We start from the raw sequence: 24,759 nt of genomic DNA on the forward strand, positions 1-24,759 counted from the left end.
TGAGTAAGTTCATTAGAAGTTAAGCTTATAGCAGTTAAGTGCACGCGCTCCGCTACTGGCGGCCCGGGTTCGGATCCCGGGTGCACACGGACGCACGGCTTCTCCAGCCATGCTGAGGCCGCGTCCCACATACAGCAACTAGAAGGATGTGCAACTATGACATACAACTATCTACGGGGACTCTGGGGGAAAAAAAAAGGAGGAAGATTGGCAATAGATGTTAGCTCAGAACCGGTCTTCCTCAGCAAAAAGAGGAGGATTAGCATGGATGTTAGCTCAGGGCTGACCTTCCTCACAAAAAAAACCCCAAAAAACAAAATAACATATTTCTCAAGTATACCCTATAAAAGGCATATGCTAAAATTTTCTTATTTCGTGGAACACTGATACAGAATTAGAAAATAACATGGGTGTTCTATTCCCAAACCTGCTGATAAAGAAAGAAAACTGCCCTAGATCTGGTCTGGGACAGAACTTTTTGTGTGATGTAATTAGAGCCCACTCTGGGAAGTTGCTGGCCTCCCTGCTGAAAAGCTCAAGCAATTTTCTCAGAGGCCTAATAGGATTAAGAATTCTTTGGGGGCTGGCCCGTGGCTTAGCGGTTAAGTGCTTGCGCTCTGATACTGGCAGCCGGGTTCGGATCCTGGGCGAGCACGGACGCACCGCTTCTCCGGCCATGCTGAGGCCGCGTCCCACATACAGCAACTAGAAGGATGTGCAACTATGACATACAACTATCTGCTGGGGCTTTGGGGAAGAAAAGGAGGAGGATTGGCAATAGATGTTAGCTCAGAGCTGGTCTTTCTCAGCAAAAAGAGAAGGATTGACATGGATGTTAGCTCAGGGCTGATCTTCCTCACAAAAAAAAAAAAAAGAACTCCTGGGATTGGCTGCCCACCCTACTGAGCTGACTCTCAAGCTTGCATGAGCCTCATAACGGAATATTCCTCATAAAGCAATAAAGGTATTCCTTTACTACATCCCTTTTTAAAAAAATACCTCTACTAACAGAAGAATATTTAAATTGGTTTGCCATTGTGGCAAGTTTGGAATGAAACTATCTTGTGCTTGTAATAAATAATTCTATCTGAGAAGATGTTTTACCAATGCCTTAATTTGGTATCTGGTCTCTGTCTTAGAAATGGAGAATGATTACACTTGGGCAATGTTCAAAGTCTTTGAAGATAACCCGGGATGGGTATCCACAACATGATAATTATTCCCTTCCTTTCATTCCTTGGGATGTTTAGAAGGTGGTGAAATTAGGGTAAAATGTTCTGCCTTTCTTCTTTGGTTTTTGTTTTGCTTATCAGCTCACCATCCAATGACTGATTAGATTAAGTGCCCCTGCTGGAAGACAGTTTCCTTTCCAACTTTAACCTCATCACCTACAGATTCTGTTTCTAAGAGGGGTAAGGGAGTGTGTAGCAAATTGGGAAAGACACTTAGCAACTTTGGGAAACCATGACTGTACCATAATGTCTGTTGGCTTCAGTATTGGGATCTGACAACATCTTCTCATTGTTGGAGTTCAGAAGTGGTGCTGCCGGCCTTGAAATGAAATTTAAAAAGGAAAAATATATATAACGTTTTTTTGGCTCTAACTCCAAACCAACAAAATAATCAAGGAAAGATCATGAGAAAACTAGGAAGAGTTTTCCCAAGTTGGGAAAACTTTACTTTCTCATTTGGAAGACTAACTTTTTTTTCAGCTCTAAGATTATTCGATAAAAGCTTTTTGCTGTTAAAGCAAGTGCCAGGGCCAAAGGGCACTTGAATACCAGGAGCCTTTTATCAGGTAGATCTCAACTCCTTGAATTCCTCATCCTGTGGGACTATTTCTCTCAGGAACAGAGCTATCCTTTCCATACTTTTGGGTTTTGGATTTCGAGAACAGTAAAAATAGTACAACCATTTTTTTGGACCAACTCTATTTTGTCAAGTAAGCAAATTTTTAAAATTCCAATCTACTACCATTATAATTCCACACAGAAAAGGGGATTTCACAAGGAACAGTGTAGGAAGGACATGACCTCAGAATAAAGCTATTCCATCTCATGAAAGGACAGTTGGCAATCTTCCACTGAGACAAATACATACACACACACACACACACACACATACACACACACCCTACACTACTCATGCCCAAGGCCCTTATTTTTCTAAGTTTTCCAAGAACCATTGAAAACTTCCTAAAGACCAGAATCTCGCTACACACAAGTCTATCCATGCCCAGAGAGCAGCCACCTGCTTTCATGTGCACACACTGACCTGGACATCTCCACTGACATCTGCTTGGCTTTGAAAGAGAAAGGAAAAAACCAGTCAGTATAAAGTACCCACATCCGTATAAGAATACTCATTTCAACCATATTTGACTTTCTTGAAGATTCAATATCCGTAAAAAAAGAAAAGAAAGTCAAATATACTTCTGCTTTTAAGAAAAGAAAGAGAGAAGAAAATTAAAAACAAACAAACAAGTAGGTCTTCTCTTGGTGTTGCATTGAGAGACTTCGCATCATTTCCCCGAGAAATATGACATTTTGACTGTTTTAGCCAGGGGCTATTTTCTTAGTGGAATGTCATAGAGATGAAGACAATGGTACAGAAACTAAATTAGCCACATAAACATGCAGCTATTTCTTTGGTTCAAGACCATTCCAAAAAGTGAAAGCTAACTCAATCCCTGTGCTCTTAATTCCAAGCAGGCCTGAGACCAAGGCCAGGGTCAGCCTTAGGAAGGGGTTTGTTCTGGAGCCTGTCTTCCCAGAGGGGTTGCAGCTTTCCTGCTCCAAAGAAAACCCAGGGGCCCTCCTCACCCCATCTGCCCCCACTAACCCTAGGCAGCAGCCCCAGGGGCTCCAACAGAACCTGCCCCATCCCACAAAGATGTTTGCAGAATATACTGGTGTTGTACCCTTTTCCTTGAGTCCAGGCTAGCTGACTCTGATTCCTAAGGGTCAGTGGGTGACCCTGGCTTCCCATCCACATGTGGCTAACCCCAAGCACAGGGTAGACATCGTGGCACAACTGGCAAATTAGTTGCAAGGCATTCAATGGGTGTGTGTGAATGCCTCCATAGCACTCACACCCACTCTACTAACTGCAGGACCAGGTGTGGCCAAATCCACAGGAGCAGCTTCATCTGACCACATGTAGCAGGAACATCCCCCCAAATTCATCTTTTCTGAGGTGCCCAACTTGGAAGCCAATTACTTTCATTTTTGCCTAACTAAAACCAGGGGCAGTAAAAGCTCCACACCTACCAAAGCCAAAATCTTGGTTATCAAGGTGACACTCCAAGGAGAAAAACACTGTCATCAGTTACAACTCCTCAGCTCCCACTGGGCAGCGCACCAGCCCCCCATGGAGCCAGAGCCCCACACATCCACAGCTGGTTTCTTGGCAAGGGCAACCTATCAGAATGGAATGAGAGAACTGTGCTCACCCTTGGCTTTCTTCAGAAAATAGCATCTGGCTCCAAGTATCAAGGTGGCAATTATCACTCCGATGATAATCACTGCAATAAGTCCTTTCTTCCATGCGGCAAGAAAGACTGGAAATGACAAAAATTTAAATATATAGATTTTTCCTCTGTCAGCAAGAAATACTATCAGCCTTAAGCAACAAATAAGACTGATTTTTATAGTCCTTGTAACCACGGCCTGCACTGAGCATCTACCTCTGAGGGACTGTGTTCATAGCAGGTGCAGAAATGGTTGTTTTTGCTACAAACAGAGTCAGCTATGGTCTCAAAGGACCGTAGGACTGAAGTAGACTCCTTTCTGGGGTCCAATCAACTTCCCCCTTCTCTAGAAATCCCCCTCTACACACAAAGGTGGGTTCCCCTAACCATGTCCCTTCTGCATTACTCAATTTCCTTGGCCACAGGTGTGGTTCACGAGTGGACATTTGACCCAAGTTGAGCCAATTGGTATCTCTCTGCCCAGAATTTGGTATTACTAGTCTGTGAAATACTTCCAATTCCTTATAATAACCAGTTCCTCTTTTATATTTAATTTGAGCGAGTTTCTGTCACTTTTTTTTTTTTTTGTGAAGAAGATCAGCCCTGAGCTAACATCCATGCTAATCCTCCTCTTTTTGCTGAGGAAGACCAGCTCTGAGCTAACATCTATTGCCAATCCGCCTCCTTTTTTTCCCCAAAGCCCCAGTAGATAGTTGTATGTCATAGTTGCACATCCCTCTAGTTGCTGTATGTGAGATGCGGCCTCAGCATGGCTGGAGAAGCAGTGCGTCGGTGTGCACCCGGGATCCGAACCCGGGCCACCAGCAGCAGAGCATGCACACCCAACTGCTAAGCCACAGGGCCGGCCCTGTCACTTCTAACCAAAGAGCCAAACCAAAGAGGACGTTGGTCTCTTAATCCTCAGTAACATGCGCTAAACTGCTACCTACTTCCTCTTACAAGTGGTGAGCTCTCTGGCCTCGCCCTTGATGGCTACACTCTATCTCACGGTTGAGACCTCAGCTCACCTCTGACCGTCACTGCGTTGCTTTGGGGGGCGTTTTTGGCAAGGTTGGCTCTGTTGGATGCCAAGCAATAATACCGTCCCTCCTGCCCTTTGCTAGCTTCAGACTCGTGCCAAATGGCGCGGGTGTCATTTGACACACTTTCATAGACGGGGTTGCTCTCCTTTTCTCTGTAAAACCTGTAGGTGATTGGACCAGATGCGTTGTTCACGGAGCATTGAAGCACAATGTCCTTCCCAGTCTCCACCACGTCACTCAACAGGACAGAGAGCTTGACCTCCTCTACCGGGGCTGAAAAGCAGGAAAAAGATTAGCACTGAGAAAAGAAGAGAAAAGGGGAAGAGAAGGAAAATGACACTGCCACTCCTCATGGCCAGCCTCCTCCCATACTGTGACTCAGATTTGCCCTGTAGGGATTGTCCCCTTTATTCAAGTCTCTCCTCTCATCCCACATTCTCCACAGTTCCTCCTCTGGTTAGCCCAGCAGGGCAGCAACTGTCCTCAAGTGTTGATTAAAGATAAGATGCTAAAGGGTCCAGCCTCGTGGCACAGTGGTTAAGTTCACACACTCTGCTTCGGTGGCCTGGGGTTTGCAGGTTCGAATCCTGGGTGCGGACCGACACACCGCACATCAAGCCGTGCTGTGGTGGCATCCCACAGACAAAACAGAGAAAGATGGGCACAGCTGTTTGCTCAGAGCCAATCTTCCTCACCAAAGGAAAAAAACAGATGTTAGCTCAGGGCCAATCTTCCTTACCAAAGAAAAAAAAAGTTAAGATGCTAGGGACACCTCCCTTCAATTACCACCTCAAGTATTCCTGACCACTCAGCTTCACTATAAGATTAACTTATGTGTTCTGTTGGGAGTCTAGTGTGTGTGTGGGTGTGTGTGTGTGTGATTTCTCTCCCTCTGCTTACAAGGATGCACAGCCCTTCCAGATCTTCCAAACAAATAACCTTGACCACTACCGTCTCTAGCTATCGTCCTGTTGTTCTCCTTTTTCCTTTATGAGTAGTCTAAACCTATTGCTTTCGCATCCTGATTTCTCACCTTCTTGTTACCCCTGAAATCTGACTTCCATCCCTCTGCTTCTGAAACGGCACTCTATCTCTGGTTTTGAAGAAACTCAAAAGGTCACCTGATCCCCTGCTAACTCATCCCTGAGTCCCCTGCAGATTAAACCTCATGGTAGACTTCTTCCCATCTTCCCACCCTTGGCCTCCCTACAGCTCTCCATTGTCCCCCAGCCTTTCCTTTTGAGCTCAGCTTTCTGCAGGCTTCTGTGATGCCTCACAACCCTGATTCACTCCACTCCTCACCATCGCTCCCTTTATTATATTATTCTTTATTCACCAGGTTTTCTTCTTTTGCCCCTTAAATGGGGACTTTCTGCAAAATTCAGTCCTCAGTTTTCCATCTCCATTCTCCCCTTTGGTGACCTCATCTACATCATAGCTTCTATTTGTGTATCTAACACATAAACATATAGCCTTTAATGCCTAAATATACAGCTCTAGTCCAGATGACTTCCTTGAATTCTAAGTCTTGATTATTACCTGGGCATTTCCACCATTTCCACCTAGAAGACTTGCCAGCGTCTCATTCCCGGCAGATCCAAGCAGAACTCATCCTCCTCCTGTAACCTCTTTCCCTGGCTCCATGTCCAACTACCAAAATTCTGATCCTAAATTGTCTTCCCTAAATGATTCTCCTATTAGTGTGAGAATAGACTGGTCAGCAGACTGGCATCTGACTCATGAATCACCCTCCTTTGAGTGCAGTGGGTGGCCAGACCATGGAGCTGCTGGTCCAACAAAAGGGAGCTCCAGGCCTGGGATGGAATGGTGGAAGTCAACCACAAGGGCAGATTCCCAGAGGAATCTGAAGCACAAGGGGATGGCGGCAAGGTAGGCTCAGGATCCAGACTGCCCCTCAATTCCCAGCCCTACTGCCAGCCAGCTCTTTGTCTTAAGCCTTAGTTGCCTCACCATAAAACAAGGATAATAGTATGAGTCCTACATGGTTATTGTAAGTATTAATGGGAACAATTTACTAAAATACTTCATTCATGGGTGGGCACATGGCCAGGGCTCAGTAAATGTTAGCCACTAATATTGACCTATATTAAACCAACGATTCACATAGGCTTCTTTTTTTTGTGTGTGAGGAAGACTAGCCCTGAGCTAACATCCAATGCCAATCTTCCTCTTTTTTGCTGAGGAAGACTGGCCCTGAGCTAACATCTGTGCCCACCTTCCTCTGCTTTATATGGGACGCCACCACAGCATGGCCTAACAAGCAGTGCATGAGTGCGAGCCTGGGGTCCGAACCGGCAAACCCTGGGCTGCCACAGTGGAGCGCGTGCACCCAACCGCCTGCACCACCAGGCCGGCCCCCTCACATAGGCTTCTACATTAGCTTCTTAAGGTATTAGGAGGTCTGAAGTCTCCATTCCTTCTAACTGATAGAGACACCAAGTTAGTCTTCCTAAGACCCCATTCTCGTTATATCCTGCTTCCCTCTTCTGGCTCTTCATTGCACACAGGACAAATTCCCAACTCCTAAGATTGGCATTCAATGCCCTTTGCAGTTGGGCTCAGTTATTTTTTCAGTTTATATCCAATGATTCTCCATTCCAAACCTTTGTTTCCAGCCATCTGATTTACCCACAGTCTTTTGAACTGCTCCATGGGGCCTTTTGCTCATGTATTTGACCAGGCTGGTAGGCCATCTCTAGCTCTCTCTGCCCACCATTGTCAAGCCCTGGCTCCTAACCCAGCTCTTCTCACTCCAGCTAGATGATGTCTTTCATGCCCTAAATTCCTATCATCATCATTTTAAGGATAGTTCATGTGACAATTAATCGTGCGTTGCCTAGTAACACTTTTTCTATGCTTGTTTGCACTGTTATTCAAATATATTAATTTAATCAGCTATTTAATCAGGAGATCCTGTGTTTCTTGTTATATCATTGAAAACAAAGAATATGTTTTCTATTTGTTTATTTATTTATTTATTTATTCTGTGAGGAAGATCAGCCCTGAGCTAACATCCATGCCGATCCTCCTCTTTTTGCTGAGGAAGACTGGCCCTGGGCTAACATCTGTGCCCATCTTCCTCCACTTTATACGGGACGCCGCCACAGCGTGGCCTGACAAGCAATGCGTTGGTGCACGCCCAGGATCCGAACCTGGGCTGCCAGCAGCAGAGTGCGCGCACTCAACCGCTATGCCACAGGGCCGGCCCCAAAGAATATGTTTTCTTTTTTTTGTATGCCCCACAGCATTAGGGGATTTATATATATGATGTTAATTTGAAAAGTATGGCTACTCTTAAACTATACATTAACAGAAGCAGGAATCTCTATCCGACTCAAGATGTCCACATGGCACATGTAGATAAGCAGTTATTAAACAAGAAGAAAGAGGAGGAAGAGGTGGAAGGCTTATTAAGATTTTTACAACAGGATGCAGACTATCTCAGAGATGCAAGCAATGGCACTCCAAAGGCCTTCTGAGAGGCACAAGATAGAGGCTCAAGGAAAAATGTCCACTCCAGGACAATGGGATATTTCTCTTGAGTATGAGAGGCTCAGGCAAATGTTAGCGAGTCCCACGAGATGATAGCCCGCAGCTCTGATTGCTGTGGGTTCTGCACAGGACGGAGTTTGCCACACCAATGGTCAATCACAGAGAAGAGCTCAGGTCTCCAATTCTCAGACATGGCTGTCAGTTCCTCTAAAAAGGAGCAAATGCTAAGGGAGCCCAAAAAGCACAGTTTTAGTGCTTCCTGAAGTCGGGACACTTCACTCTTATGTCTTAGCAGTTTGCTTGAAAGTTTCTGAAAAGAGATGACACAGGCCACACCAATAGCCCTCAGATATTTTCTGGCCCCATTTACCCGGGCCTTGGTCCTGCTTTGCCACATGTCATGTTTATGGACTTTGCACAAATACCACGCACTTCTCTTATCCACACAATCCCTGGACAACCCCAAACCTTTGAAAATGTGAACAAAAGCCCCAATCCCACATGATTTCTTCTCATAGCGCAGCAACTCACCTATCACCTTGACCCGCAGAACGTCACTGACCATTTCGGCATGGGAATGGCAATTATCTGCGATGCACTGGTATTCTACGTCTTTTGTTGGGTTATCTTTGAATACTGTGGGCTCATTTGAGCTCATGTTACGACTCTTCAGAATGTTACTTGCTTTTAAAAGATGATAAGAAATAGGCGAGGTTCCGCGTCTGGATTGGCAACTGACTTCTATGGTCTGTCCCTTTATCACCTCAGACTTGGAGTCACAAAAAATCTCGGGCTTGGAGAGCATTTCTAGAATGACAGAGAGAAACAATCTGAAGCAAAACATACACTCCAAAGGGTTCCTTCTCCAAACTCTGGGCTTTGCTTTCTCTGTCATTATCATAATTTTAAATGTCTACCTGCCTTATCTACCCTTACAGAATTCCTTTAAGACTGACAGGTAATGTGCGTGTATGTGTGGTGAGGAGGGAGAGGGAAAGAGAATGATATAAGCACAAAAGGGTGACACAATCAAGAAAAACATTACATCCCCTTAAATATATGTTTATATTTTCATATATCTCACATGCACATGTACACACATCCATGTGTTTTTTTGTATTGAGAAAAGATACAAGAAAAGCATAAAAATATAACAAGTGCCCAAACAGAATGTATTTTTAAACACATTCCCAGTGCCTCAGCCTCTCCTGATAGTAAATTGCATGCCTCAAGAAACAAGAATTTGGGGCCAGCCCGGTGGTGTAGCGGTTAGGTTCATGTGTTCCGCTTTGGCGGCCCAGGGTTCGCTGGTTCGGATCCTGGGTTCAGACCTACTCACCGCCCATCAAGCCATGCTGAGGTGGCGTCCCACATAGAAGAGCTACAACTCTACGACTATGATATATAATTATGTACTGGAGCTTTGGGGGGGAAAAAGAAAAAGGAGGAAGATTGGTAACAGATGTTAGTGCAGGGTCAATCTTCCTCAAAAAAAAAGAAACAAGAATTCCTCTAGGTCATTATTCAGAAGTTATCTTATTTATTGAAGCTTATAAAATGAAACGACCTCTTCCAAAGAATAACAACAGAAAGAATTAAAATATAATGACCCACATTTGTCTCTTGCATTATTGCCTTTTGAATTAGATGGCTAGAGAGTTGAGAATAGACTAAAACCCTGGTTCAGTTGAGACTAAAATTTTGGCTGAATAAACCACAGCCGCAGGTTGGACTGAAGGATCATGACTGACTAACAACAGTGACAGTCACAGCTTGACCAGAGTCCCACATTCATGTAGAACCCCTCTACTCAAAGTATGGTCTGGGGCCCAGCGTCCCCAAGGTGTTATCTAGAGATGTGGAATCTGCCCCATCTGACCTGCATGCTAACCAGGTTTTGGATGCACAGTCAGGTGTGAGAAGCATGGCTGTAGGTGGTCCCAGTACCTACATTCTGCCTCCGGAAGTTCTAGCGCTTCTGGTCAGCCACGATATGAATTAAAAACTGGAGCTTAGATCTTAAAGTTTAGCGTTAACTAAGCAGTGTTTCCTCCCTGATCTTTTGGGTGGGTGCCTGCTCCAGCAGCCAGAATCTTGCCAACTCAGAGGCCACATCAACAGCATGCAGCCACCACAAAGCCATGAACCTGACTGCTGCCAACAAAATCTTCCTTGCATTATCCCTCTCCTGTGCTCCGAGCAGGAATACCCACTCGCTCCTGTTGGGTCTCTCAGTTTCACTCCTCTCTTTCCCTCGATTCTTACCCTGCCTCAGTCTGATCTGCCTTCAGACTGGAGAGGGTGGTTGCTGGTGATAAATTCCCTTTCTCCCACTCAACGCCAAGACTCTTGGAGCCGGCGAGGCCATACGTACCACACACGGCTATCCGGACCGGCTTGCTTTGCTTGACCACCTTGCCGATGGCTGCGATGCAGGTATACGTCCCGCTGTCCCGCTCTGAGGCTACTGTGGTGAAATTTTGCGACTGAGACACAACCATGTTTCCCTTCTGGATGGTGAAGTTGGCTGGAGGCGCTCCTGGGATGGAACACCACAAATCCAGACTTGCACCCTTGTCCAGAGGTGTGGGGGAAGATTCCAGCTTTGGCTTGGAAAATAGCTCTGAAAAACCAGTGAGTGGGAATGGGGTGAGATATTTCTGAGCACCACTCCCAAAGTCCCTTTACAGAGAGACCCTTGGCCAAGCTGATTTTGGCAGAACCAACTCCTAACTTCCTGCAAAAAGTTTTCCTTTGCTTCTCATGTGCCTGATAATCACACAATTAAAGAGCTAGGGCTCATTCTTTGCCTGGGACACCAAAGGCAGGTTTTCTGCCCTTGTTAATTCAATTTATTTCAGACATGGATTAGAAATGTTTTGCAACTTGTAATGCAGCAAGTAATGATTCATGCATTCACCCATTTATTCATCCACTCACAGGTTTTATTCCACAAGTGTTCATTACAGGCTCTCTCTGTGCTGGGCACCTTGCGTGGCACTGGGGAGATAGCGGAGAAAAATAAACAGCCACTGACTTCAAAGGGCTTACTTCCAGTGGGGGATTCAGACACGGTGTTTGCAGAAGAGCCCAGAGAGGGGACACTGAACCCAGGCTTGGGGAATCAGGACTGTTGGAAGAAGTTATCCAGGCAAAGAGGAAAAGTGTCTGAGGCAGAGGGAACAGCATGTGGAGGGCCTAGCAGGAGGTTCAAGCACCTGAAAGTGTAGTCGGTCTGGTACACAGTGAGAGAAGAAGAGGCCAGAGGAAGGCCTATAGATCTGGAAGGACACTGGGAACCAACAAAGAAGTATGGATTGTATCCTCTGGGCAATGGGAAGCGTGGAGAGTCCGGGTCAGGGGAATGGCATCCAACGTGTGTTATAGGGAGATCTCTGGGAGGAGAATAGATGAGGTTGGGGGGGCCTAGACTCGAAGCAGGAGGGGATGTAGTGCCAGCATGAAACAGAGTGACAGCATGAGGTTGGGGGGGAGTGGCAGCTGGCCACCATCCTCCAGCACTTCCCGAGGAGAAGAATGAAGACGACACCTGGAACCTATCAAGGTCAAGTACTCTGTAAGCTATAACATTCTATGTCACTTTAAGGAATTGTTAGTAACATGATTTAGTTTGGAGGTCAACAGTAGTCAAGACTGAAGTCGACTTTTAAAAAGTCTTGTCATTTCCTTATTTGAATACTCCCTGAAATACTTCAATATTTTGTAGTTATGGTGTATATTTTTATTTTCAGCTACACAGAAATTACTAATTAGCTACTTAACCAATGTGAAGACTTGGATCCTTCATGTAAGCAAGTGCGCGCTGACTTCACGGTTATGGCCCTTGATGTGGAAGGAAGGAGGAGTCAGTAATTCTTGAGACTATCTGCATGTTGAGAAAGGGACCGAGACTCCAATTCCTCTTAGGAAAGTTTCTTGGGCTAGAGGTTTGAGAATGCAACCAGGAGTCAGGGAATCAAATTTTACCTTAGGCTCTGAATTTACCTGCCTTACAGGTTTGAGGGTACAAATCGACACCGTCATTGTCATCACTCATGTTACCTAGCTATGGAAGTTATTTCCATCGTGATCAGTCCACAAAGTCTTCCCAGTTTCCTCGAAAGGGAATAAAATAAAACTTCAAGTAAGATGGTATCTCAATAATTAATCTATATTTCCTTAAGGTACATTCCATTCTTCCTTATAAAATGTATTAACTTGTCTGTTTTCAGAGCACCATCCAAAGCTCTAGGCTAGGAATGGGGAAAAGGAACCAAAGACAGCGACATCCTAAATTGCCTTACAATCTCATTGGTCAGATACCAAAAAATATGAATAAATGGCTTAGGAAAAATCCCAAAGCAATGACTCTACATTTAAAAATATGTAAACAAAAATGTAAAAATAGAAACCATCTTTCTGAGGTGGGTGCAAATGGTTTAGAATTAGGAATGAAATGTTAGAGAATGATCCGCTTGTAAAGGAGGTAATGTAAACAGACTGGCAGGACCATCACATGGATTAATAAGGATCAGTCTCTTATTCACTCATTGAACAAATATTTATTGAGTTCCTACAATGTGTCAGGCTCTGTGCTAAGCATCGACATTGGAAGATGAATTGAGCCACAGACCTGGTCCTTCAAGAACTCACACAGAGTGATGGAGACAGATGCTAAATATTTACGGTGACTGTTGACGTGAAGATGGGAGCAGAGTATGATGGGAACTGAGGTGTGACCATGGGACTCTGCCTGGGGAATCCTGGAGGGAGATTTGGGGCTTGGTCTTTAAGGACAACAGAATTTTCTCAGTGGCCAAGGGGATAGGGTGTTCTAAGCAGACTGGGAAGGGATGTTTGGAAAGGGGAGGTGTCAAGGTGAAGCATCATGACAGTGCAGTAGTTTAAGCCCATGGATATTGATGTCAGCCATTTTAGGAGGATTTCTCCTGTAGCCGGCTGAAGGATGAATTGGAACAGAGATGCTCAGGGAGATCCCTCACTGGTGTGAGGGCCAGTGTTAGGGAGTGATTGTAGAGATGAAGAGATGGGACAGAATTGAGAGACCTGGCAGCACTTGGTGACAGATTGGGTCTGAAAAGGTGGACAGTAGAGGGGGAAGAAACCCATCCAAAGACAAATGACTAATTCAATGCTTTTTATGTTTGCAAAATTATTGTGAGCCTCCAACATTATTAGACAGAGCCATTTACAGGAAGGCTTGATAGCAACAGGGGCGTGGAAAACCAGATGCCTAAGTGGACCTGGGGACAATTCCAAAGGCTCAGTAGAACTTGAATACAAGTGTGTTTGCCTGCCAGCCCTGGTGTGGCTCGGTTAGCTCCACATGAAAAGGACACAGCTCAGGAACCCAGGCTGAGGGGATGGGAAGGGCAGGCTGAGCATAACACTTTGCTTTCTTGGGCCAGGGAGACTGATCTACTGAATGACTTGTATACTCCACATGACACAGACTTCTGGATGTGGGTGATCAGCTACAATAGTATCTTACGGTCCAATGATGCTTTATGCTTTCCTAAGGTAGCCTGGACCAAGGGATAAGGATGAAGCTCTAATTGGTGAAAGAGTCCATGTGTCCACCACTTGGTCCCTGCTGCTCTTAGAGCAGAATGCCCATCCCTTTATTGTACTTGCTCATTGCATTGCATTCTAATGGTCTATTTATGTCTGTGAATTCTTCAAAGGCAAAGCCTGGCTTAGGCATCTCTCTATCCCCAGTAAGTTGCCCAGTATACAGAAGGTGCTCAATATATGTTGAATTGAATACTTTTCTCTAATGAGATAATATATCTTATCAGTGAAAAATATCATGTGCCATCAAAATATTTGTCATTATTAATGATAAACTAAATTGCTAGCACACACTATAGACCAGCAGGATCCAACACATATGTCAATCACTCAGTTGGGTAGATGGCAGCCTATGATACTGGGGACTGTCCCTGTGACTGTACACTCAATGCTTGACACATAGGAGGCTTTCAGTAAATAAGTGAATGAATGAATGAACGAATGAACGCTTTCACCTGGGAACCAAGAAGCGCTGACTCCCTCTGCCCTCTGAAACACTGTCATCCCATGCTCATTCGTTCATCCAACAAATGCATATTGAATTCCTACTATGTGTAGGCACTGTTCTAGGTGTTAAGGATATAGCACTGAATAAAATAGGTACTCTTCCTGAACTCATCAGTTTACATTCTAGTGCCTGAATATATACAATAAACAGGAAGACGTAGAGCACATTTTTTTGGTGATGAGTACTATGGAGAGAAATAAAGCCAGATAAGGGGGTAGAAGTCCAAGGGAACTTTTAAGTACATGGTTTGGAAGTCAAACATGCCTGGAGGAGACTCTTGCTCTGCCGCTTGGTAACCCTGTAATTGTTGGATGAGTGACCTAACCTCTGTGTCTCAGTTTCCTCACCTGCAAAACAGGAATCATAATACCTACCTCATAGCGTGTTACGAGCATGAAATGAAAATGTGTGTAAATCAGTCATAGAGCGTTCAGCAAAGGGGAATTGTTATTATTATTTTTGAGTTTACTAATGCTTTCTCACTCCTGATCCTGTCATAAAACCTGGGTCTGGGTTCTAGCATAGTGCTCGGCACAGAGGAAAGATAAACGCAATATAATAATAGAAACACTAGCAAACATCACTGAGGGCTTACTCTGTATGAGGCTCCTTATGGCCAAGTCATGTCATTTGGTTATTATAACAGTCCTATGGATGGGTGCTGTCATTATCCCCATCTCATAGAGTCGTGGCAAGGAGAAGCTCAGTAACTCACCCAAGGCCACTGAAATCGTGAGTGGCAGGGTTGGGATTTGGTGCCAGAACCCGCACCCTCAACCACCACAGCCAACTGCTTACTCGCTCTGCATTGACTTGTCCCCATAAGCACCATGCCCCCGCCTGAGTACATTCATCCCGACAAGCAGGAGCAGAAGGATCAACTCTCAATGGCCGCCCTGGTTTCCAGCACAGTTGCTCCTGAGCCCGCCATATGCCGACAGCCTCCAGCAGCAGTCCTACCTGTGATGTTGACCATGATGCTGCTGACCTTGGATATCTGGCTGGACTCCACTTTGCACGTGTAGTTGCCATTGTGTTCCACCATGGCCATCACTGAGTAGATGGCCTCTGTGCTGCTTTTACTGTGTGCCACAATTGCTTTGTCCTTCTGGATTATGATTTCCGGATGCACCTGGTCCAAGTCCCTCACTTGAATGGTGCACCTAATGCTGAGCTGAGCTCCTTCAGTGATCGTTCCCTCGGGGCTGACGTGAAATTTGGGAATAGAGAAGGACTCTACAAAAAGAGGACAAGCCGATTGGACTCAAGTTCAAATCTGAGTGAGGGAAAAAGGCACTTTCTCTCCTTTTCTGCTCTTTTCATTGCCAACCACTATTTTTCCTTATTAGTTAAAAAAAATCCAACCTTTCCTCTCAAGAACCTTTACCTAGGCTGCTCTGATGCTCCCTCCCTTCTCGCTCACTCTTACATCTTCTTAACTGCAATTCTTTAACTTTCTTGAGCTTCCCAAAGGCCAAAACACCTTCTCTAGATCTCATCTGCAGAACCTTCTTCAAATGACCTCAGAAATAACCGCAGTAGTTAGATACAGACTCCTCCCTGAGGCCACCAAGGATTTTCTAGGCTTTTCTCACTATTTCATGGAACTCTGGAATTTCAGCATAAATATTTCATAGCTTTTAAAAGTGACAACGATGGAGACTGTGCCACTTCATGGAAATGCTTATTTAATTAACCATATGCCCCCCAAAAAAGTGACTTCTAGTCTATTCTTTTCTTTTTTTCAAATGCTGGCTGTGACTGATTAAATTGATTTCTTAACTCATGCAGTTTGAAAAACACTGTTTTAAAAAAATACGGGTCAGATACCAGGGCATGAGATCTTCAGGAGATGGTGAGGAAAGTAAGGCTAGGCTTACCATATTTATTCACAATAAAAAGCTACCATTAAAAAAAAACCAGTCTACTTTCTTGAGTAAAAGTAAAAAAGAGAGAACATCTTTTAGGACACTCAGCAAGTGACTTTGGGGAGCTTAGTAACAACTGAAGGGCTGTTTCTTACACCCAAATTAACTCCAGATGCACCAGAGATCTAAATGCAGAAAAAAATTAAAACACAAAACCAGTAAGAGAAAACAGAGGTTTTTTTTCGTTAATAACCTTTGAGTGTGGAGGAACTTTAGGTGTGAATCACAAAACTGAGATACCATAAAGACAAAAGATGGATAAATTTGATTAACTAAAGATTAAAAGCTTCTACATGGAAAAAGTATCATAAAATAAAGACAAATGACAAACTGGGGGAAATATTTGCATAGTACCTGACAAAGAGCTAATTCCTTTACTTTATAAAGGGCTCACACGAAGCAATCAGAAGCAGTAAAAATGGGCAAAGTGTATTATGGGCAGTTTATGGGGGGAAAATGTAATAGGCCAATAAACATAAAGAATATTCTCAACCTCACTAAAGACCAAAGAAGTAAAAATCACAACAATGATGTATCATTGTGCCTCGATTAGATTGACAAAAATAATAAAACATTGATAATACTCTGTGTTGGTAAGGATGTGGGAAAATAAATACTACCATCACTTTTGTTGGAAATGTTCAGCCATTTTGAGGAGCACTTTGGCAATATCTATCAATGTTGAAAATGCACAAAACATTTGAATCAACATTTTGACTGCTAGGAATCAATGCCATAAATAATAATCATAAAGTACTCGCAAAAGTACAGAAAGTTATAAGTACAAGTATGTCCATTGCAAGATTGTCTTAATAGAAAAACTGGGAAAATACTTAGATGTCCATTGATAGAAAATGAAGTAAATAAATTACAGGACATCCCTATAATAGAATTCTGAGTTGCCACTAAAATGATGTAGATCTACATTTCTCGATACAGATGAAAGTTCATAACATATTGTTAAGTTAAAAAAAAGTTATAAAATAATATGTTTGATAGGTCCTATTTTTTTTTGCTGAGGAAGATTTGCCCTGAGCTAATATCTGTTGCCGATCTTCCTCTTTTTGCTTGAGGAAGATTTCGCCTGAGCTAACATCTGTGCCAATCTTCCTCTATTTTGTATGTGGGTCACCGCCACAACATAGCCGCCAATGAGTGGTCTAGGTCTGTCTGTGTCTGGAAACCAAACCCAGGCCGCCAAAGCGGAGCATGCCAAACTTAATCGCTAGGCCATGGGACCGGCCCCTGATAGGTCCTATTTTTTGCAAAAACAAAGAAAACCAAGCAAAAACTCTGGGTGTGTGTATGAACGTAGAAGCAGAATAAGTCTAGAGGAACATACAAGCAGTTTTCTCTGAGTAGTGGTACCATAAATGATTGTCACTTTATATCATATCATATTTTCTGAAAATTTAGCCCACATCATGTATTATAATCAGAAAATTATTCTGTATACATAACATTATAATGTATCTATATGTATACATATATACATACACAATGGGCAGGTGAATAAGGTGCGCAAAGCAGAGGATCATTTATGACAAACTTTAGGGCTCCTACTTTGAAATATTTGAGGCTATCTGCATCAGAGTGTGCCTTCCCCCAGCTCTCCCCTGCTTCACAAGTCCTTCCCCCACAGGTCACCGGGAGCTGCTGGTTACTTGCCCTGGAGCTTTTTGTCCTGGATGCTCATACCCAGGCTTCCCTCTGCTGTTGCCTTTCTCTACTAAGAGCATTTCCCAGGTCACTTCATTTATTTCCTATTTGTCCAACGTCTTGGTGATGGGGAGGTAGGGAGAAGAGGAGAGTTCCTCATCAAATGTTGGAGGCAAAGGCTGAGGAACTGGCACCTGTTCCCTCCCGATCCCCGCTAGACCCCACTTCCTGATACCTGACCCACAGTGGCTTAAAGCTGTGGTTTCCAAACTGCAGGTCACACAATGCATAACTTCAGTGAGTCATGGCCAGTGGTTTAAAAAACCGAAATAGAATAAAAAATAGCAAAATGCGTCATATATTAAGGTTAAGTATTGTTTGTGAACTTTTGTTGGGGAAATTTATAAATATATATATTTTTTAAACCGTGTCACAGTCAAAAAGTTTGAAAACGTATTAAATGATTAAGAACAGTCTTGGGCCGGCCCCGTGGCTTAGCGGTTAAGTGCGCGCGCTCCACCGCTGGCGGCCCAGGTTCGGATCCTGGGCGCGCACCAACGCACCACTTCTCTGGCCATGCTGAGGCCGCGTTCCACATACAGCAATTAGAAGGTTGTGCAGCTATGACATACAACTATCTACTGGGGCTTTGGGGGGAAAAGGTAAATAAATAAAATCTTTAAAAAAAAAAAAAGAACAGTCTTGAGAACAGCAGCCCAGCCAGAAGTTCCCAGCCCCTTTCCAATCCTGCGCTCTTTCTCCCCATACCAAACAAACAAACCAGAAAGAATGAAAAAGAGAAGAGCAGGCCTCTGACCTGTCACAGTGACCAGTTCACTCTTGCTGGATTCAGAGGTCTCCACATTGGTCCCAGAAACGATGCTTGCTTGACAATGGAATGATATAACACGGTCTTGTTCCTCAATTGTGAATTTTAGCGTCACAAAATTCTGGTTCTGAGAAGTTTTTTCTTTTTTTTGCCTGACACCCTTTGTATTTAGTTCGTGTTTTTCAATGGTGAAATGTATTGGGGGCCTTTCCTCCGGGACAGAACAATTGACCGTCACGATCCCGCCTTCTATTGCCTCCTTCTTGTCAAGCATGACTCTGGGACTCGGCACTCCTTTAAGAGAAGAGAAAGTTCATTACTATCAGTTGGATCTAGCAGCACAAGCCTCCCTCAGTGGAGTCATTGTGGTTCCCAGAACACCCACTGCTACCTACCAGGTAATTATTGAGCACATATGTGCCCAGCACTGTACCAGCTACTTTGAAAAATATAAAATATGTTTAAGATGTGATTGCTGCTTTCAACATTTATAATCCCATTGGGAAGACAAGTCTTCCCAACTCATACAGCTAAAACAAAACAAAACAGCCGGTATTTTTTAGTGTTACTGTGTTGTTATAATTTATTGAATGCCAACCACAAGCTAGGATTGACTTTATATCCATGACCCCATGTAATTCTCATAATAAATCTCCTGGGTGGGCATTAAAGATAAAATTATGCCCAATTTACAGGTGAAGAAGGTGGAGCTCAGAGAGGTTCAAGGCTCACGCAAAAGTTCATAGCCATCGAGCCCAGAGCCAAGATTTGACTTCAGGTCCGTCTGATTCTAAAGCCAGAGGTTGGGGAGGGGGTGAAGGGGTGGGAGAGAGGAAGGACGCGTGGCCTCCCAGTTCAAAAAGCAAAGTTGAAAATAACCAAGCGTCAGAGTGTGTTGCAGAGACAATGAGTGATGGAACAGTCTGGGGAAGAGGAGGCCCTCTTTGCCTGGGGGATCAGAGAAGTTTCTAGAGAGGAGCAAGACCTGAGAGAAATCTTGGAGGAACAGTGCTATCTGGACAGATGAGGTGGGACAGGGGCTAAGGACAAGCATTTCAGGGTGCACATGTGCATGGGGAATTGCTTGTGCCAAGGAGTGAGCGGCTTTTCAGGAAAGCCATCTAAGGCAGAAAGGAGTGGGTGGGGAGGTACACTCGGTGGTAAGCCAGGGTCAGATTAGGGGGAGCTGGGAGAGCCTGGCTGAGATTAGATGTCCTGTCCAGGCCCCGTCGTCTGGTGGTCATGACCTCTATCTTAGAGTCAGGCAGACTTGCCTGCATCCTAAACCTGCCTCTTCCTGGGTGTGCCACCTCACCCAGTCATTTATGACTCTTATGAATCTTTTTTTTTTGACCTACCCAGTTCAGAGATGGAGGGCTGTCATCTTGGGAAGGAGATCTTGGGAAGTCATCACATGGGGTCATGGACATAAAGTGTATTCATACCATTATTGTCACCTGTGGTGGCAGGTGTTTGTGAAGGTGTTGCTCTGCTTCACGCTGAGCTCTCCAAGGGAAGAGATCACGTCTCACTCATGGTTAGGTCCTTGGCCTGGGTCAGAGTAGGGACTCAATGAATGTTGAATGAATGGCCTTTTGTCTGCCTCAAAGACCTATCATAATAATCAAGAGTTAGAGAGGCTAACTTTGCAGTCAAATTGATCTTGGTTCTAACTCTGGCTTTGCCTTTGATGAACTAGGAGACATAAGCATGCCACTCAACCTCTGAGCCCAGTGTCCGCACTTGTAAATAGAAGGAACCCTGTTTACCTCCTATTGCAGGGGTTAAATGAAACGTGTGTAGAACACTTATAACTGTTTATCTCATGAGGACCTACAAAGTGGTAGTTCTTATTACTGGAAGTAATAATAGTCTGAATGAATGTTCTGATGACAAAAGTGAGCACAAAAATGCAGAAATGACATTTATGGCAGCAGCTGTCAAGGAAGCACAGGGCTGAATTCACTAACTCTGTCCATTAAATCATCCAAGTTTTAAGAAAAATTATCCTAAGTTTCAAAAGCCTGCCAGCACATTTCTTTTCAACACACATCTCCCAAAATCCTTGGCCTGCCAATCTTTCCTCATCGCTAATGTAAATGCCAAGGCCTGTTGATTCCTCCCCTGTCCTCAATGCAGATGGAGAAGGGCTGATCTGCATCCCTGTGGCTGTTACCCCTGGTGACACAAATGGACGCCTGGCGAGCCGTGCCCCCGGGCTGTCCACAGGACACTCACGGAGGAATTGGCCTAGAGGATGATGCAGTCACATTCTCCCGTGTGGGCCTCAAAGACTGACAAGAAAGTGGTCAGAGATTGTATACTTATGAAAGGAAAATGCCCTGGAACATTTGCCCACTGGTTCTTCCTGCTTCCTATTTGTTTACAAGTGTTATTTTATCCTCAGGATGGCCTTGCCCAGCACCTCGCACATGATGGGTCATTCATTCAACACTTGGTTACTGAGCATGCTTCATTCACTATCCTATTTAATCCCTGCCAAAAACAACCTGCAAGGACACACGTAGTTGCCTAGTTATCTCTATTTTCGATTCAGGAAATGAAGACTCCAAGAGGTTGGGGAATTTGACTGAGGGGCTCTCTGCCTGGTTACTAACCTCTGGTTCTCAGCCTCTGCGCTCTCACTCTTATGCTACGTTCTATTTCTCCGCCCTGCCCCACTTCTCCGTCAAGCAAACTCCTACATGACCTTCTGTATCTGGACCCAACGTCCCTTCCTCCAGGAAGCCATCCCTAACTTCTCTAGGCAGAATTGTTTACTCCTATCTTTGTGCTCCCAAGGCATTCAGATCATATGACTGTTAGGCTGTAATTATTTGTTTAAATGTCTCTCTTTCCCACCAGACTGTAACTGCCTCCATTGCTGGGACCTGCCTGATGCATTTTCACGTCCAGCACTAGTTTTTCCTGACTTGCAGCCTTGGGATAGGCTTCTCGAGGGAGTAAATCAATGAATGAACGAAAGGAACTCTGTGTCTATGAACCCAAATTTCCCACAATGATTTTTCTCCTGTTTCTCGATCCCTATCCATTTCTACTTGCCCTTTTCATGTTTAATTTATTCCACAGTCATTTATTGAGTGCCTACTATGAGCTAGATTCTTTGAGATACAAAAATAGATCAAACACCGTCTCTTTCCTCATGATCTCACAGTTCAGAAGAGCAGACAGATGTGTAAGAAACAGTTGTAATATTGAGTGAAATAGTAGCTGCCATTACTGGGAACTCATTATGTGTTGGAAATTATGCTAAGCACTTTACCCTACACCACATCTTCTAATCCTTTCAATAACTCCCTGAGCTGGGTATTGTTATTATTTTCATTTCACTGATGAGAATGTTAAAGTTTAGAGAGGTTAAGGGACTTGTCCGATTGGAATCCAGGCACAGGGACTGCAGAATCCAATGTCAACACTCAGCCCTATGGCCTTTATACAAATACCATTGAACGTAGAGAGAGCATAAGAGCTGTAAGCACTGAGACTCTGAAGGAGATTAATCTTGTTTGGGAGAGTGTCAGATAAGAGATCATTGAGTTGAGTACTGTAAGAGAGACAATAGTTCACAGAGAGACAAGAGGAAGAAGGGTATTCCTGGGATAAAGAATAGCACGTGCAAAGGCAATGAGATGAGAAATAGCCTGGCATACCGGGAGCACGTCTAGTGCCGATGTTTTCAGGTTAGGAAAACGCCAGGCAGATGAGTGAGAAGGGTGATGGACAGGCAGGTAGGTCCAGTGTTACTATTCACTCAATTACTATTCTTGCTGCTGCATGTGTTATGCTTCATCTGCTTGAGCTGTGTTCAATTCCAGGGACTCACCTTTTACCAACACGTGGTACTCCGAAGTGGTTTTCTGCTTGTTGTTCAGAATCACAGTGCATTTGTAGATCCCTGCGTCATAGACCCGGGCTTGGGGAATAAAATAACTCTCTGTGTTCTCCCTGGAGGAGATGTTGTGAAATAGCACATCATCCTTATAGAACAGCACCCAGTGCTGAGGCTTGACTTGCGAGGTGGTGCTGACATCCACGATGCACTGCAGGGTCAGGTTCTCCCCGTTTTGCACCTCCCGGCTCGGCAGGATCTCCATGTGGATGCTGTTGATGGTGAAAGCTAAATGCCAAGGGAAGGAGGGCAGACACACCTGTTATCTTAGAAACAACATTGTCCTGGTGACCTTCACCACGTTGGATTGGTATTATCACATCCTGCGCAGTATAGTGTTCAGGGGTCTCAAATGCCTACAGGGGCCAGGCGGGTAACAACTGTGTGTGGTGGGTCAAGCATGAAGCAGTTGGTACTAAGTTGTTCCTATTCCCACCAAGAAAGGTGGAGGCCTTCAGAGTGTGTCCAAATAAAACATGTCCAGCCTGTGAGCTGCCGTATCATAGCCCCTAGAGGGACCGTGGGATTTAGGCAGACAAGCGTTCAAGTCCTGGCTCATCACTTTCTGTGCGACCTTGGGCGATTAACCTCTCTAAGTTCAGCTCATCTGTAAGATGGGGAATAATACCTACTTAGTAGGTTGTTGCAAGACTTACCGGCAAGGAGCAGGAAAGCACCCAGTACAGTGACTGGCACACGGTAATTGCTTAATAAATGATGGCTACCACCATTCTGAAATTGGGTGGTCACGCCCAGGAACTTTCCTTCCCCACCCAGGCGTGACAAAATTAGCACAGTCCCAGCTGGTGTTTTCTATCTGATAAACTCAGAATTCTCACTAGATGGGTGAGAATTTGAAACCACTTCTGAGGGACCAGCCCGGTGGCACAGTGGTTAAGTTCATGTGCTCTGCTTTGGCAGCCCAGGGTTTGCAGGTTCGGATCCTGGGTGTCGACCTACACACCGCTCATCAAGCCACGCCGTGGCGGCATCCCACGTGCAAAAAACAGAGGAAGGTTGGCAACAGGTGTTAGCTCAGGGCCCATCTTTCTCACCAAAAGAAAAAAAAGAAACCACTTCCGTGGCAGCCACTTGCAGTCCCCATCCCCATCTGCCACTGAGAAGCAAAGAGCACTACCGATGAGAGGGAGGAATCTCTGGCCAAGCACCCAGAGCAGCCACAATGCCCAACTAGCTATCTGATCTCTGCCAGAAACCAGGTCCCGGATCAACCAGCCAAATGCATCATTTCTAGCCCATGTCCTCCAGCATTTAATTGGCTTATGTCCGGCAACCATAGGCTGTTAACAGAATTCAGCTGACTAGAGATCACATTTTGAGACTTATTTACAGTGGCGGGCTGATGAGAAGATAAATTGCTTAAAACTAGATGCTCTCTGGCTATTTAAAAGTATTTTTGTCTGCTGGTTGGTTGGTGGTGGGCCACTGCTCTGAAAATTTTTCAGGCTAGAAGGTTCTGGACCATGTTCATTAGTCAGGACTTCGGGCCACGATTCCTTGCAGACAAGAGCAGGTCTGTTTTGAGGATCCTCTTGGTCCTGCCCATAGGTCTTTCTGCATCCTACCTGGGATCCCAGTTATGCTTCTTGAAATATCTCAGAGCACCTTAGCCCTACCTTCCCTAGGTTTATTATTCAAGCACATGGATCTGGGCTTAATCAGTGCTATAAAATATTCACTTTCCAAATTCCTGTTATAAAAAAACCCTCGAACATCTTTGTGATCAGTATATGGCTAGCAAGAATGGACGATATGTGACGAATTTGGGGGAAAATGTATCTAAAGTCCACAACCTTAAAATCAGGTGGCTCAGCCTCTCAAACAACAATACATAATTTTTATAAGTGATTCCAAATCATTTTTCAAACAAGAAAAGGTATAGCTAGCTTGCTGGCCAGAGATACTGATAAAAATTGTCTTTCTTTCCCTCTCTTTTAATAAAGTCAAACCTTTTTTTGAACATTTAGAACTTAATTTTTTTATGACATATCTCAGGTTTTAAAATCAGTACAATAGTCCACACCTGTCCCTTTCTTCTGAGTAATTAATTTAACAAAAATGGCATCTGATCAGTGCCTGAGATGAAACAAGGCAATTGTTTAAATTCAGGTTATTTCCCGCAGTATTCATATTTAGAACTCCCTTTTCTGTCTTTCTCTGTTCCTTATTAGCTCCTGGTCTGAGGAGCCTGCTGGGTGAACTCTCAGACAGAAGTTTCTTTGGACCATATTTAGTTTCTCATCAATTAACATGGTCCCTTCCCTGGTGGGGACAGGCAGGTCTCACT

The 24,759-nt window shown here is 44.4% G+C and overlaps 1 protein-coding gene across 6 annotated transcripts in view; it reads right to left on the minus strand.

The window, feature by feature from the left end:
• Positions 1-24,759, minus strand: part of PECAM1 (platelet and endothelial cell adhesion molecule 1) — a 74,520-nt gene that overhangs the window by 23,003 nt on the left and 26,758 nt on the right. For all 6 annotated transcript variants that reach the window (XM_058561384.1, XM_058561385.1, XM_058561387.1 and 3 more), the window contains 9 exons: positions 22,386-22,679; positions 18,530-18,835; positions 15,086-15,361; positions 10,400-10,648; positions 8,557-8,832; positions 4,498-4,785; positions 3,452-3,559; positions 2,275-2,302; positions 1,475-1,551 (listed from right to left, as the gene is read on the minus strand). In XM_058561384.1, coding sequence (XP_058417367.1) covers positions 1,475-1,551; positions 2,275-2,302; positions 3,452-3,559; positions 4,498-4,785; positions 8,557-8,832; positions 10,400-10,648; positions 15,086-15,361; positions 18,530-18,835; positions 22,386-22,679 — 1,902 coding nt within the window. The remainder of the gene's footprint in view (positions 1-1,474; positions 1,552-2,274; positions 2,303-3,451; positions 3,560-4,497; positions 4,786-8,556; positions 8,833-10,399; positions 10,649-15,085; positions 15,362-18,529; positions 18,836-22,385; positions 22,680-24,759) is intronic.

This window comes from Diceros bicornis, chromosome 18 (assembly GCF_020826845.1).
Source record: "Diceros bicornis minor isolate mBicDic1 chromosome 18, mDicBic1.mat.cur, whole genome shotgun sequence".
NCBI classification, from domain to species: domain Eukaryota; kingdom Metazoa; phylum Chordata; class Mammalia; order Perissodactyla; family Rhinocerotidae; genus Diceros; species Diceros bicornis.